Below are 9161 nucleotides of genomic sequence, written 5' to 3'. Positions count from 1 at the left end.
CTGCCTGTTACTGCTTCAAGTTCAGTTCTTAGTAGTACTTATGAAGTTATGATGCATGTTTTCGTTCTCTGAATACACTGCTGCTGCTGCTGATAGCGCGCCATTTGCCGTCCCCTTCAGCTGATTACCCACCATTGTGTGACTCTGTGTGGTTCGATTTACTGCTTCAAGTTCAGTTCTTAGTGTGCTTCGTTCTCTGAATATATATCGCTGCGTTGTGCCGATTATTACCATTGTGCTGCGGAGAACTATGGTGAAGTTTAGTTCTTAGTGCTTATGTATACTGCACGTCTTCGTTCTCTGAGAACTATTGTGCTGATGTTGAGCCATTGTGCCGATTATTACCATTGTGCTGATGTTGAGCCATTGTCGGCACCTTTAGCTGATTGCCACCATTGTGCTGTGCTGCAGAGAACTATGGTGAAGTCGTCAATGTGGAGCTGTCCATGGACAAGGCGGTGAGAGGATGAGCTTACAAGTCATGACATTAGGGGGGAAGGTGCTGTGATCATTGTTATGTCATGACTATATCTGTTGGCTTTGATTCAGGTCAATCTTCCTCGCGGGTACGGATACGTTGAGTTCAAGATGAGAGCTGATGCCGAGAAGGCGCTTCTTTACATGGATGGTGTATGAATCGAAATCTGCCCTGCTCAACCACATTTCATTTATAGTTCAGGAAAATGGGTTGTTTTAAATATTCAAACTTGTTGACTTGCACAGGCTCAAATTGATGGGAATGTTGTTAAAGTGAAATTCGCGCCTGCACCGGGGCAAACAGCTGCTGCTGCTTCTTTGCCGAAGGCTCTTCCCCATCCTCCGAAAAGAGATGTGCCTGAGACTGACACAGTTGTTCCTAACGCTGAAAAGGCCACCCAGCAGCGACCCAGAGAATGTAAGCTTCCTGTCCTCCAATGCCACAAGCTGCTCTCCGTTCGGCCCCCAAACCAGGCTTCATGTTTGCATTGAGCGGTAATATATATGTTGTTTGAAGCTTAAATACTTACCTGTGACTGTGAGCAGCATCTACTCAAATAAAACCAGCTTTGTCTCCACAAAGGCGACCTGCTCCAAGCGGAAGGGTTGACTCACCTAGGCGGCGCCCTGATTCACCACCTATTCACCCTTGGAAAGATCCTCCTCCATTCAGGCGTGGCAGAACACCTCCTATCCTGAGACCAGGATATCCAGTTCGAAGACGGTCTCCCTCTCCACCCCCTCGAAGGTTCAGATCACCAAGGCGGTGAGTAACGCCTAGATGCATTTGCTTTGTCATTGGCGTGGTGATTGGAAGTGCTGAAATGTTTCTTTTGATTGCAGCTTTTCACCCAGAAGAGGTTATGCTAGTCCAGTCCGAAGGCGTTCTCCATTCGCCCCTAGAAGGATGTAAGTCATCTCAGAGTGCCACTGTGCCAATATCGCTGACGGGCATACCATCAATGTAGCATGAAAGATAGTAGTTTAAGCTGCACACCACACACATGCCGTTTTCTTCTGTCTGCAATACAATATTTGGCTCTCTTCTGCCTTCTGCATTTTGACTTCATGATGCCTTTTTCACTGTTTGGCAACACATCATCATCATCATGGTTAAGTCTTTCTTGGGCATCATCAAGGTTAACCAATACAATCAGCGTGTTGCCAAGCATCGCAAATGTCACATTGGATCCAAAACCCCTTGTGTGTAGAACTTTCACTTGCAACCTCATAAAGGGCTCCATCCTTCAAGAGATAGAACAGTCAACAGTCTTAAGGAAAATGCGCCACGATTGGCAAAAATGCAAAGCCAATATCTCGACAGTTTTCCCTAAACTCATTTCATCTGTGATTATTTAGTCATAAAAAGGAAAAATCAGTAATGAACATGCTTAGTGCCCAAAATATTAGTGTACTACAATTATTTCTGTACACTCAGTATCAACTACCAGCCAAAATGCCCTTAAGAGTTAAGAGACATAGTATAAGCTTTTCACGTATTCTGTATTATCTGAACAACTAGCGGTTATTTGAGCCTTATTTTCATGAATCTCAGTCTGTAGCTAATCTAGTTATATAAGAAGTAGCTAATACCAGGCAGGCAGCTCTAGTTCCAAATAAAAAGACGAAGCCTGCTAATTATTCTTGGATAGTTACTCTGCTTAACTTTTGTGAACCATTGGGATGATAAATTGAGTCCGGTGTAGCAAATCAGATTGGTTATATAAGAAGCTTCTATTTGACTGCAGCTCTAGCTCCCAGTTATCTTTTTGAGCAGTTATGTAAGAAAAAGCTGTTTATGCAAAGTATTGCTTGCATTTTATCTCGGTTAACCATTCTTTCATTCTGCAGGACACCTCCAATGCGGATGAGAAGTCCTCCAAGAAGGCTGCCACCTCCTTATCGTCGTAGTAGATCTCCCATTCGTCGACCAATTCGCTCCCTTTCCAGATCAATTTCTCCCGTCAGGTAATGGTTTTGTTGACCTAGGTTCATATCTCATTTTTGTATCATTTTGGATCAATGGTTTGTGCACCTTTTACGAGTTAAAAGAAAACTTACTGTCAGTCTGTCACTTCAGCACTATCTCCTGAGCAGTGTAAAGAAATATCCCCTTGTGTTAACAAACCACTCTATGGAACCAGGGGTCGAGCCGCTCCTGTGAGGCGTGGGAGGTCATCCTCGTCATTTTCTGAATCACCAACGCCGCCAAGAAGGGTAAACTCGTAACTGTTACTGTCTTGTGTTCTTTTTTTTAAGGAAAAATGGGAAAGAGGGTGATTATTTCTCTTGTACAGGGAGCCGGAAGGGTACTGAGAAGTCGCAGTCCTCAAAGGTAGTCACCTTTGCCTTTCCAAGTCGTAAGTGGTGCTATTATTTTTCTTTTATTTTAGCAACCTGCTTAAATATGCCTCATAAGAATCCGTGTCAAATACAACGAAAGGAAATTATACGTTATTTTTTCCCCGTTTGAAACCAATTTATTTATCTAACAGAGAGGAGTTTTTTTTCTTTTTTTTTTTTCATTTGGCGCAGGCCCTTCAGAGGGAGACGGAGAAGTGCGTCTAGCTTCAGCAATAGTAGTGGTTCGTCCTCCCCTATCCGCCGTTAGAACACCCGACATGTTAAACCCCTGGTAGGTAAAATCCTTTTTGTCTCGTCGCTGTTTTATCTCTGATGATCTGGTTTGCCTGTGCTGGTGTCATCAAGCTTCGGATCGGGTCAGATATCATTGGAACGAGCACACGGTTCTTGGAGACTGTCTGAGATCTTCTTTGAAGAGCTGGCTTTCGTTCTGTAGTAGATTAAAGCACATTAATTGGTTTTCTCGTTGCGAATTTTCGATCCATGAGACCAGGATATATTTTTGTTGGTCAATTTAATTTTATGAAGTTGTCGTGCCTGCCAAAAAGATTGTTGTCTGTGGATTCATTTGTGCTTATGTTTTCTATGTTTATCAAGTTATACATCTGGTATTTTCGAAGTTGGTATCGGCCATCCCCACAAAAAAAGGTATCAGCCATTTTTTCTGTTCCAGTATAAAACGAGAAAAAGAGAAACCTGTCACGATTTCAATCAAATGAATTGACCATATGCATGGAGATTATTTAGATCATAAATTGTTGGTAGAGTACTGTTTTTTTACGATGGAGATGATTCGGACCTCAAGATGATGGTTGTTCCATTGAGTATATTGTGTTGTCCTGATGTTGACAACATTATATAAAAAAAGATTACACATTTGAATATCTAAGGTGCAATAGAGTTTTTGTTTCTATTATTAGTTAACATATTGGTAAAGCATAGAAACCCTATCCCTAGTAGAGAAATGCCACTCAAAATTAAGTTCTACTGAATACTAATCGTAGTACAAACGTCGTGTACCTGATTTTGGTTCAAACTATAATATGGGATATTTCTCCATCTTATGTACAAAATTCTCAGAATATGTTTCTGTTTAATTGAATACAGAAGCCTGTACTAGGATTAACTGAGGAAAAAGTCCAAAACGAACCTTGAATTGGTAGATGAAAGATAAATCGAACCCTGAACTTCGAATCCTGAAAATTTGCACTATGAACTTATCAATCCCGGTCTATTTTGGACCCTAGACCTATTTGGGGCACCAGGAATGTAACAGTCTCGACCGGATAAGGTATTACTCTCACTGACGAGTATTTGGGCCGGCTCACTACTTGCGTTTTTGAGAAATGAAAAAATGTTCGTGTTTTAAAATTGTGTATTTTTCTAAAATGGTCGTCCTTTCAATCATAAAAAAATTCATGCATTTCAAAAAATGTACAGTAATTTAAAAATGTTCCTGTTTTCGATTTTCTGTCACAACTAAAAAAAAAGTGTTTTCGAAAATTGTTCAGAAGTTAAAAAAATAGAGCGCAAATATTTGGTGATGTCGTGAGCAAAAAAAATTTAAACTATAAGATTTTTCCAATCTTGAACTGTTCTTGAAATTTTGAACATTTCAAAACATGAACATTATCTGAAAGATGAAAAAAAAACCCTAGGAGGAACCGTAGCAAACATTTTTTGAAAAAACTAGGAGGTACTGTAGCAGAAAATATTGAAGAGATGCTGGCCTGAACAAATTTTTTTCTACTGCGAACATTGTTTAAAAATTCTGAATAGTTTTTCAAAAAATTGATTGTATTAAAACACAATCAATTTTTAAAAAGTGAACACTATTTTGGACATAAATATTTTAAAATAAAAACAGGTACAAATTCTGAAACCTGAACAATTTTTTAAAAATGTTTATACAATGTAAAAAGATGTTATTGTCATCAAGTAAATGTAAAACGTGTAGTTTGCAAAATGTTGTTGTGTCACATTGTTCAAAAAATGTTTTTTGGAATTTCGTAAATTGTTTGCTTTTAAAAATATTCTGTATTTCAAACTGTTCACAGTTTTTCCAAGAAAATGTTTCGTAATTTTTCAAAAACAAACCATATATACTCTGTGTTCTTATAAGGAATGTGCTTATGTCGGATGAATTGCATCCTTCAGTTGCGTTGGCCACCACTAGCACATTACGTACTACTAGTATTTTTTATCGCTCCTGATACAAGACAAGTGGGTTCGTAGAAAACGAAAAAGAGAAAACAGAACAGAGCGAGCTCCCGATTATCCCACTATCCAGTCAGTCAAGTATCTTTTTCTCAAAAAAAAAAAACACCCTCATGGTGTAAAATAGACCGGGATCAGAGAGTTCGATATGCTGATTTTCGGGATTACAAGTTCAAGGTTTATTTTAGACTTTTTTCATTAACTGACATAGCCATTCTGAAGCATACTAATGTCACTGCTTCGATACTCTAACATCACATAGTTATACTCTAATGTATTTTTGTGAAAACTATACTGCAGGTACTTCATTGTAATTGATGATATATGGCATATGTCAACATGGAAATTTTTTGGAATGCTTTTTTGTCAATATCAGTCGTGGCATACCTACCCCGGGCGGCGGCAGCAAGCTCCGGCAGCAAATGGTGGCTCCAGCGACGGCGGCCGCAAGCTCCCGCAGTGACTCTAGGGCTCCAGCGGCGGCTGCGGCAAGCGCCAGCAGTTCGGGCCATAAGATGGAAAAGAAGGGGAAGGGGCCAGCAAATCCAAAGGAAAGGGGATGAAGAGGTATATTTCTCATGTCTCTGAATTTTTATAGCAATTGTTAACAGCAACTTGAATCCAATCAGATTTTAGTGACAAATTGATGTTGAGGATTACATATTTGACAGAATGTATTTTGAAGTAATTGGTAGTGGAAGCAACTTCAAATCAAATCCAAGCACCCACAAAAGTGTTAAATGTTTCGGGACATATCACTCGTCAAGACCAAGTGACTTCCATCGAAACATGTCTACATTTTCATTGCACTTGATTTTTTGTTTGTAGTGTGTATTGACTCTTTCAATTTGCATCAAATAAATTCTTTCCTTGAGACTTCGCCACAACTTAAACTTTTTTCGTCCTCCGCCTATGTATACTTTGATGTTCCACTCCATCTAAGAAGCTGCCTACTGTACTTGACAATGTTTGATGAAGATTATGAGATCCAAAGGAAGAGACTAGTACATAAGTGGATTTCTGAGGGTTTTATTCATGACAAGGACGGAAAGATCTTGTTGAATTAGGAGATATATATGTATTTCCATGAGCTTGTTAATGGAAGTTTAATACATCCAAAACAGTGGCCGGCAGCACGTATCTCACAGTGAATGTATGCTATGAATAAGCGGGTGTAGCGGGGGTGCAACTAGTGTGGGTATAGCCACTACTTCCCCAAATTATAATGGTAACATATAATGTTGGGTTGGGGGGAGGGGCCCATTGCCCCCCCCCCCCCTGCAGGCATATCATAATTGGTGAAAGATTTTTAGAGAGGCTTAAATTAAGGAGAGTGCAGTCATTCTACATGTCTGAAAAAGATAACTCCTCTACATTGTTAAACAATAATGCAATGGTAGATCATAAGATTCGCCGACTCTTTCTAAAGGAAATGAAGATCAAGGAATTGTCAAGCAACTCGATTTATCACATGCTTGATAACTTAGTGTCTTTATGCCTACCAATCAATTGCCTTCTCTTGTGAAGTCAGATCTTTGCATGTGTTAGACCATAGCCGTTTTGAAGGATTGGGAAATCATCATGTCAAATATATTAGAAGACTTATTCATTTGAGGCAGATGAACATAGATGACACATATATATAACTGAGCTTCCTTAAAAAACGGCGACTTTGTGTGCTTAGAGATTCTTGCTAAAGATTCCACATTTTTCTCATCCACCCACGTCTTGCCTTCTGACCTACTGCACTTTGTTGGTTTCCACTTGATCTTACTATTGTCCTGTGTATTGCAGGTGGTTCTCATCCACCCACGTCTTGCCTTCTTTTTTGCCATCACCCAGATCTTAAGAAACCTGATGTACGAGGAGCAGAGGAACTTGTATGAGCAACTCGGGAGATGTTAGATAACTTATGCAAAGCTAAGAAACTGTCTGCTTGCTTATGAAATTCACACGATACAATACAGTAGGCTGGCTGTGCATCTATTTATTTGAGCGCTCACTCGGTTCGCCGTCCTGAATGAACACCGTGTATGCATCGTCGTCGTCGTACCTCCTTTGTTCCATTGTGAGTTGTGATGGAGTGATGGTGTCATTATCGAAAATATCATACATAATGAATGTATGTACTGTGGTTGATAGTGCTAACTAATCTCCTTAGGTGTTTGATTCCCCTGCTGTTGATTGATTTATTTATCCTCTGCACTAATTCCCATGCAGAAATTGTCGCTTTGTATTTTTTTGGATCGCATCAAATATTTTGAGAATGCACATGATATCAGTAATCGTCACTTTGCATATGTCGATTCGTTTGTCTCATGTTATATGATAGACCTTAGCAACATATGTAGTTATGCCTCCCATCCACATTAATAGTATATACCCGGCCCATACATGGCATGTCAAATTGTTTGATGTTTGCCTTTGTGCATGTCCTAGATTCACAAAAATGCTGCAAGTATCTGGGAAGGATGCACTAGTTGGAGCATAAGTATTAGGTATTTGACTTGTTCAGACTAGTATTAGGTACTTGATCATTGTCATGGATGCATGCTTGAAGTTAGTGCGACTAACTAGTATTATATGTTTCATGTCCTTATCTGATATCAATCTTAAAGTTAGTTAACGATGACTGACCGGCCGGGGATGTCAAGAACTCTGCTAATCTGTTTACTTCCCAGCCTTCTTCTCCAAGACAATGACTAATGTCTCGAGAAACTTGACATGAAAGTTAACTAATCCACAAGCAAACGACCTTGACTAATGTTGCTAAGCACTGAATTCGTTGCCGTGGTGTTTCAAAACATGGAGATAAAATAAGTGATTATGGTACATGTGTTAAAAATAGAGTAAGCAAGAAGTCTATTCAATGTCCGGATACTAAGTGATTGTGCAAAATAAGTGTCCTTGACGTTAGCACATGCCTCATGGATGATGCATTGTTATTGCCTCCCATACCCTATATATATCACTCCAAGCTCAGCCAAGCAAGCAAGCAAAACACAGTAGTTAAGACTGAAGTTCAAGTCATATCCATAGGTATCACGCAACGGAGAAATGGCCGGTGAAGACGAGCTGAAGCTGCTGGGTACGTGGGCGAGCCCCTGGGTTTCCAGGGTGAAACTCGCGCTCCATCTCAAGGGCTTGAGCTATGAGAACGTCGAGCAGGACCTCGACGACAAGAGAGACCTACTCCTCACGTCCAACCCGGTGCACAAGAAGGTGCCCGTGCTCATCCACAACGGCAAGCCAATTTGTGAGTCGGTCGTCATTCTCGAGTACATCGATGAGGCCTACGGCACTACAGGCCCCTCCCTCCTGCCCACTGACCCCTACGAACGTGCCATTGCTCGGTTCTGGGTAGACTACATTGACCAGAAGGTTTACTCTTATAGTGTTTTGTGTTGTTGATTTCACATTTATGTATGTGGTGAGCTGATTAATGTCGCTATTTGGTGCATGCAGCTAGTCATCCCGTGGAAAGTGGCGTTCACGGCGAACGGAGAGGAGGAGAAGACCGAGGGGATGAAGCAGATGTTGGCGGTGGTGCAGACGCTAGAGGGGGCTCTCAAGGAATGCTCCAAGGGGAAGCCCTTCTTTGGTGGTGATAGTGTTGGATACGTGGACATTGCACTGGGCAGTCTCTTGGCATTTTTGCAAGGAACTGAAGAGCTATGTGGTACCAAACCCTTTGACATCGCCAACACCCCACTTCTGTTGGCGTGGGTGGAGCGCTTCACCGCGTTGGACGCCACCAAGGTGGCCCTGCCGGACGTCACCAAGTTGGTTGAGTCTGCCAAGACGAAGCGGGCTCAGATGGGTTTGTCTATCAAGAAGTGAACTAAGCTATCAACCGAATGGTTCAGATTGGCGAATATTTATTAAGTTATGTTTTCTTTAATACATGTACTAGTATAGTTGCGTATTATCTCTGTTGGTGTCTCTATCAAACATTCCATGCATGGAATATTTTACTGAATAAAGAAGATTGAATGTTTTGTTATAATATCTTCGTTCTTGTTAATATCCTCCGACAATCAGGGTGAAAACCATTGTCCACTTAGGCAAACACCACGGTGGTGGTGTTTACCGTTGTGTCCCTC

The 9161-nt window shown here is 40.8% G+C and overlaps 2 protein-coding genes across 2 annotated transcripts in view; both read left to right on the top strand.

The window, feature by feature from the left end:
- Positions 1 to 3408, top strand: part of LOC119349979 (serine/arginine-rich splicing factor SR45-like) — a 4294-nt gene extending 886 nt beyond the window's left edge. The window contains exons 3-11 of the mRNA XM_037618049.1: positions 412 to 458; positions 550 to 630; positions 724 to 895; positions 1024 to 1243; positions 1321 to 1386; positions 2329 to 2445; positions 2622 to 2694; positions 2775 to 2837; positions 3013 to 3408. Of these exons, the coding sequence (XP_037473946.1) occupies positions 412 to 458; positions 550 to 630; positions 724 to 895; positions 1024 to 1243; positions 1321 to 1386; positions 2329 to 2445; positions 2622 to 2694; positions 2775 to 2816 (818 nt within the window). The 3' untranslated portion in view covers positions 2817 to 2837; positions 3013 to 3408. The remainder of the gene's footprint in view (positions 1 to 411; positions 459 to 549; positions 631 to 723; positions 896 to 1023; positions 1244 to 1320; positions 1387 to 2328; positions 2446 to 2621; positions 2695 to 2774; positions 2838 to 3012) is intronic.
- A 4655-nt stretch (positions 3409 to 8063) lies between these two features.
- On the top strand, positions 8064 to 9064 carry LOC119299421 (probable glutathione S-transferase GSTU6). Its single transcript, XM_037576660.1, has 2 exons — positions 8064 to 8439; positions 8524 to 9064. Exons 1-2 carry the CDS (start codon positions 8116 to 8118, stop codon positions 8896 to 8898), a joined length of 699 nt encoding a protein of 232 aa, XP_037432557.1. The 5' UTR covers positions 8064 to 8115; the 3' UTR covers positions 8899 to 9064.
- Positions 9065 to 9161: the final 97 nt, after the last annotated feature.

Source organism: Triticum dicoccoides, chromosome 1B (assembly GCF_002162155.2).
Source record: "Triticum dicoccoides isolate Atlit2015 ecotype Zavitan chromosome 1B, WEW_v2.0, whole genome shotgun sequence".
Lineage (NCBI taxonomy): Eukaryota > Viridiplantae > Streptophyta > Magnoliopsida > Poales > Poaceae > Triticum > Triticum dicoccoides.
This window is presented reverse-complemented; position numbering and strand designations above follow the sequence as displayed.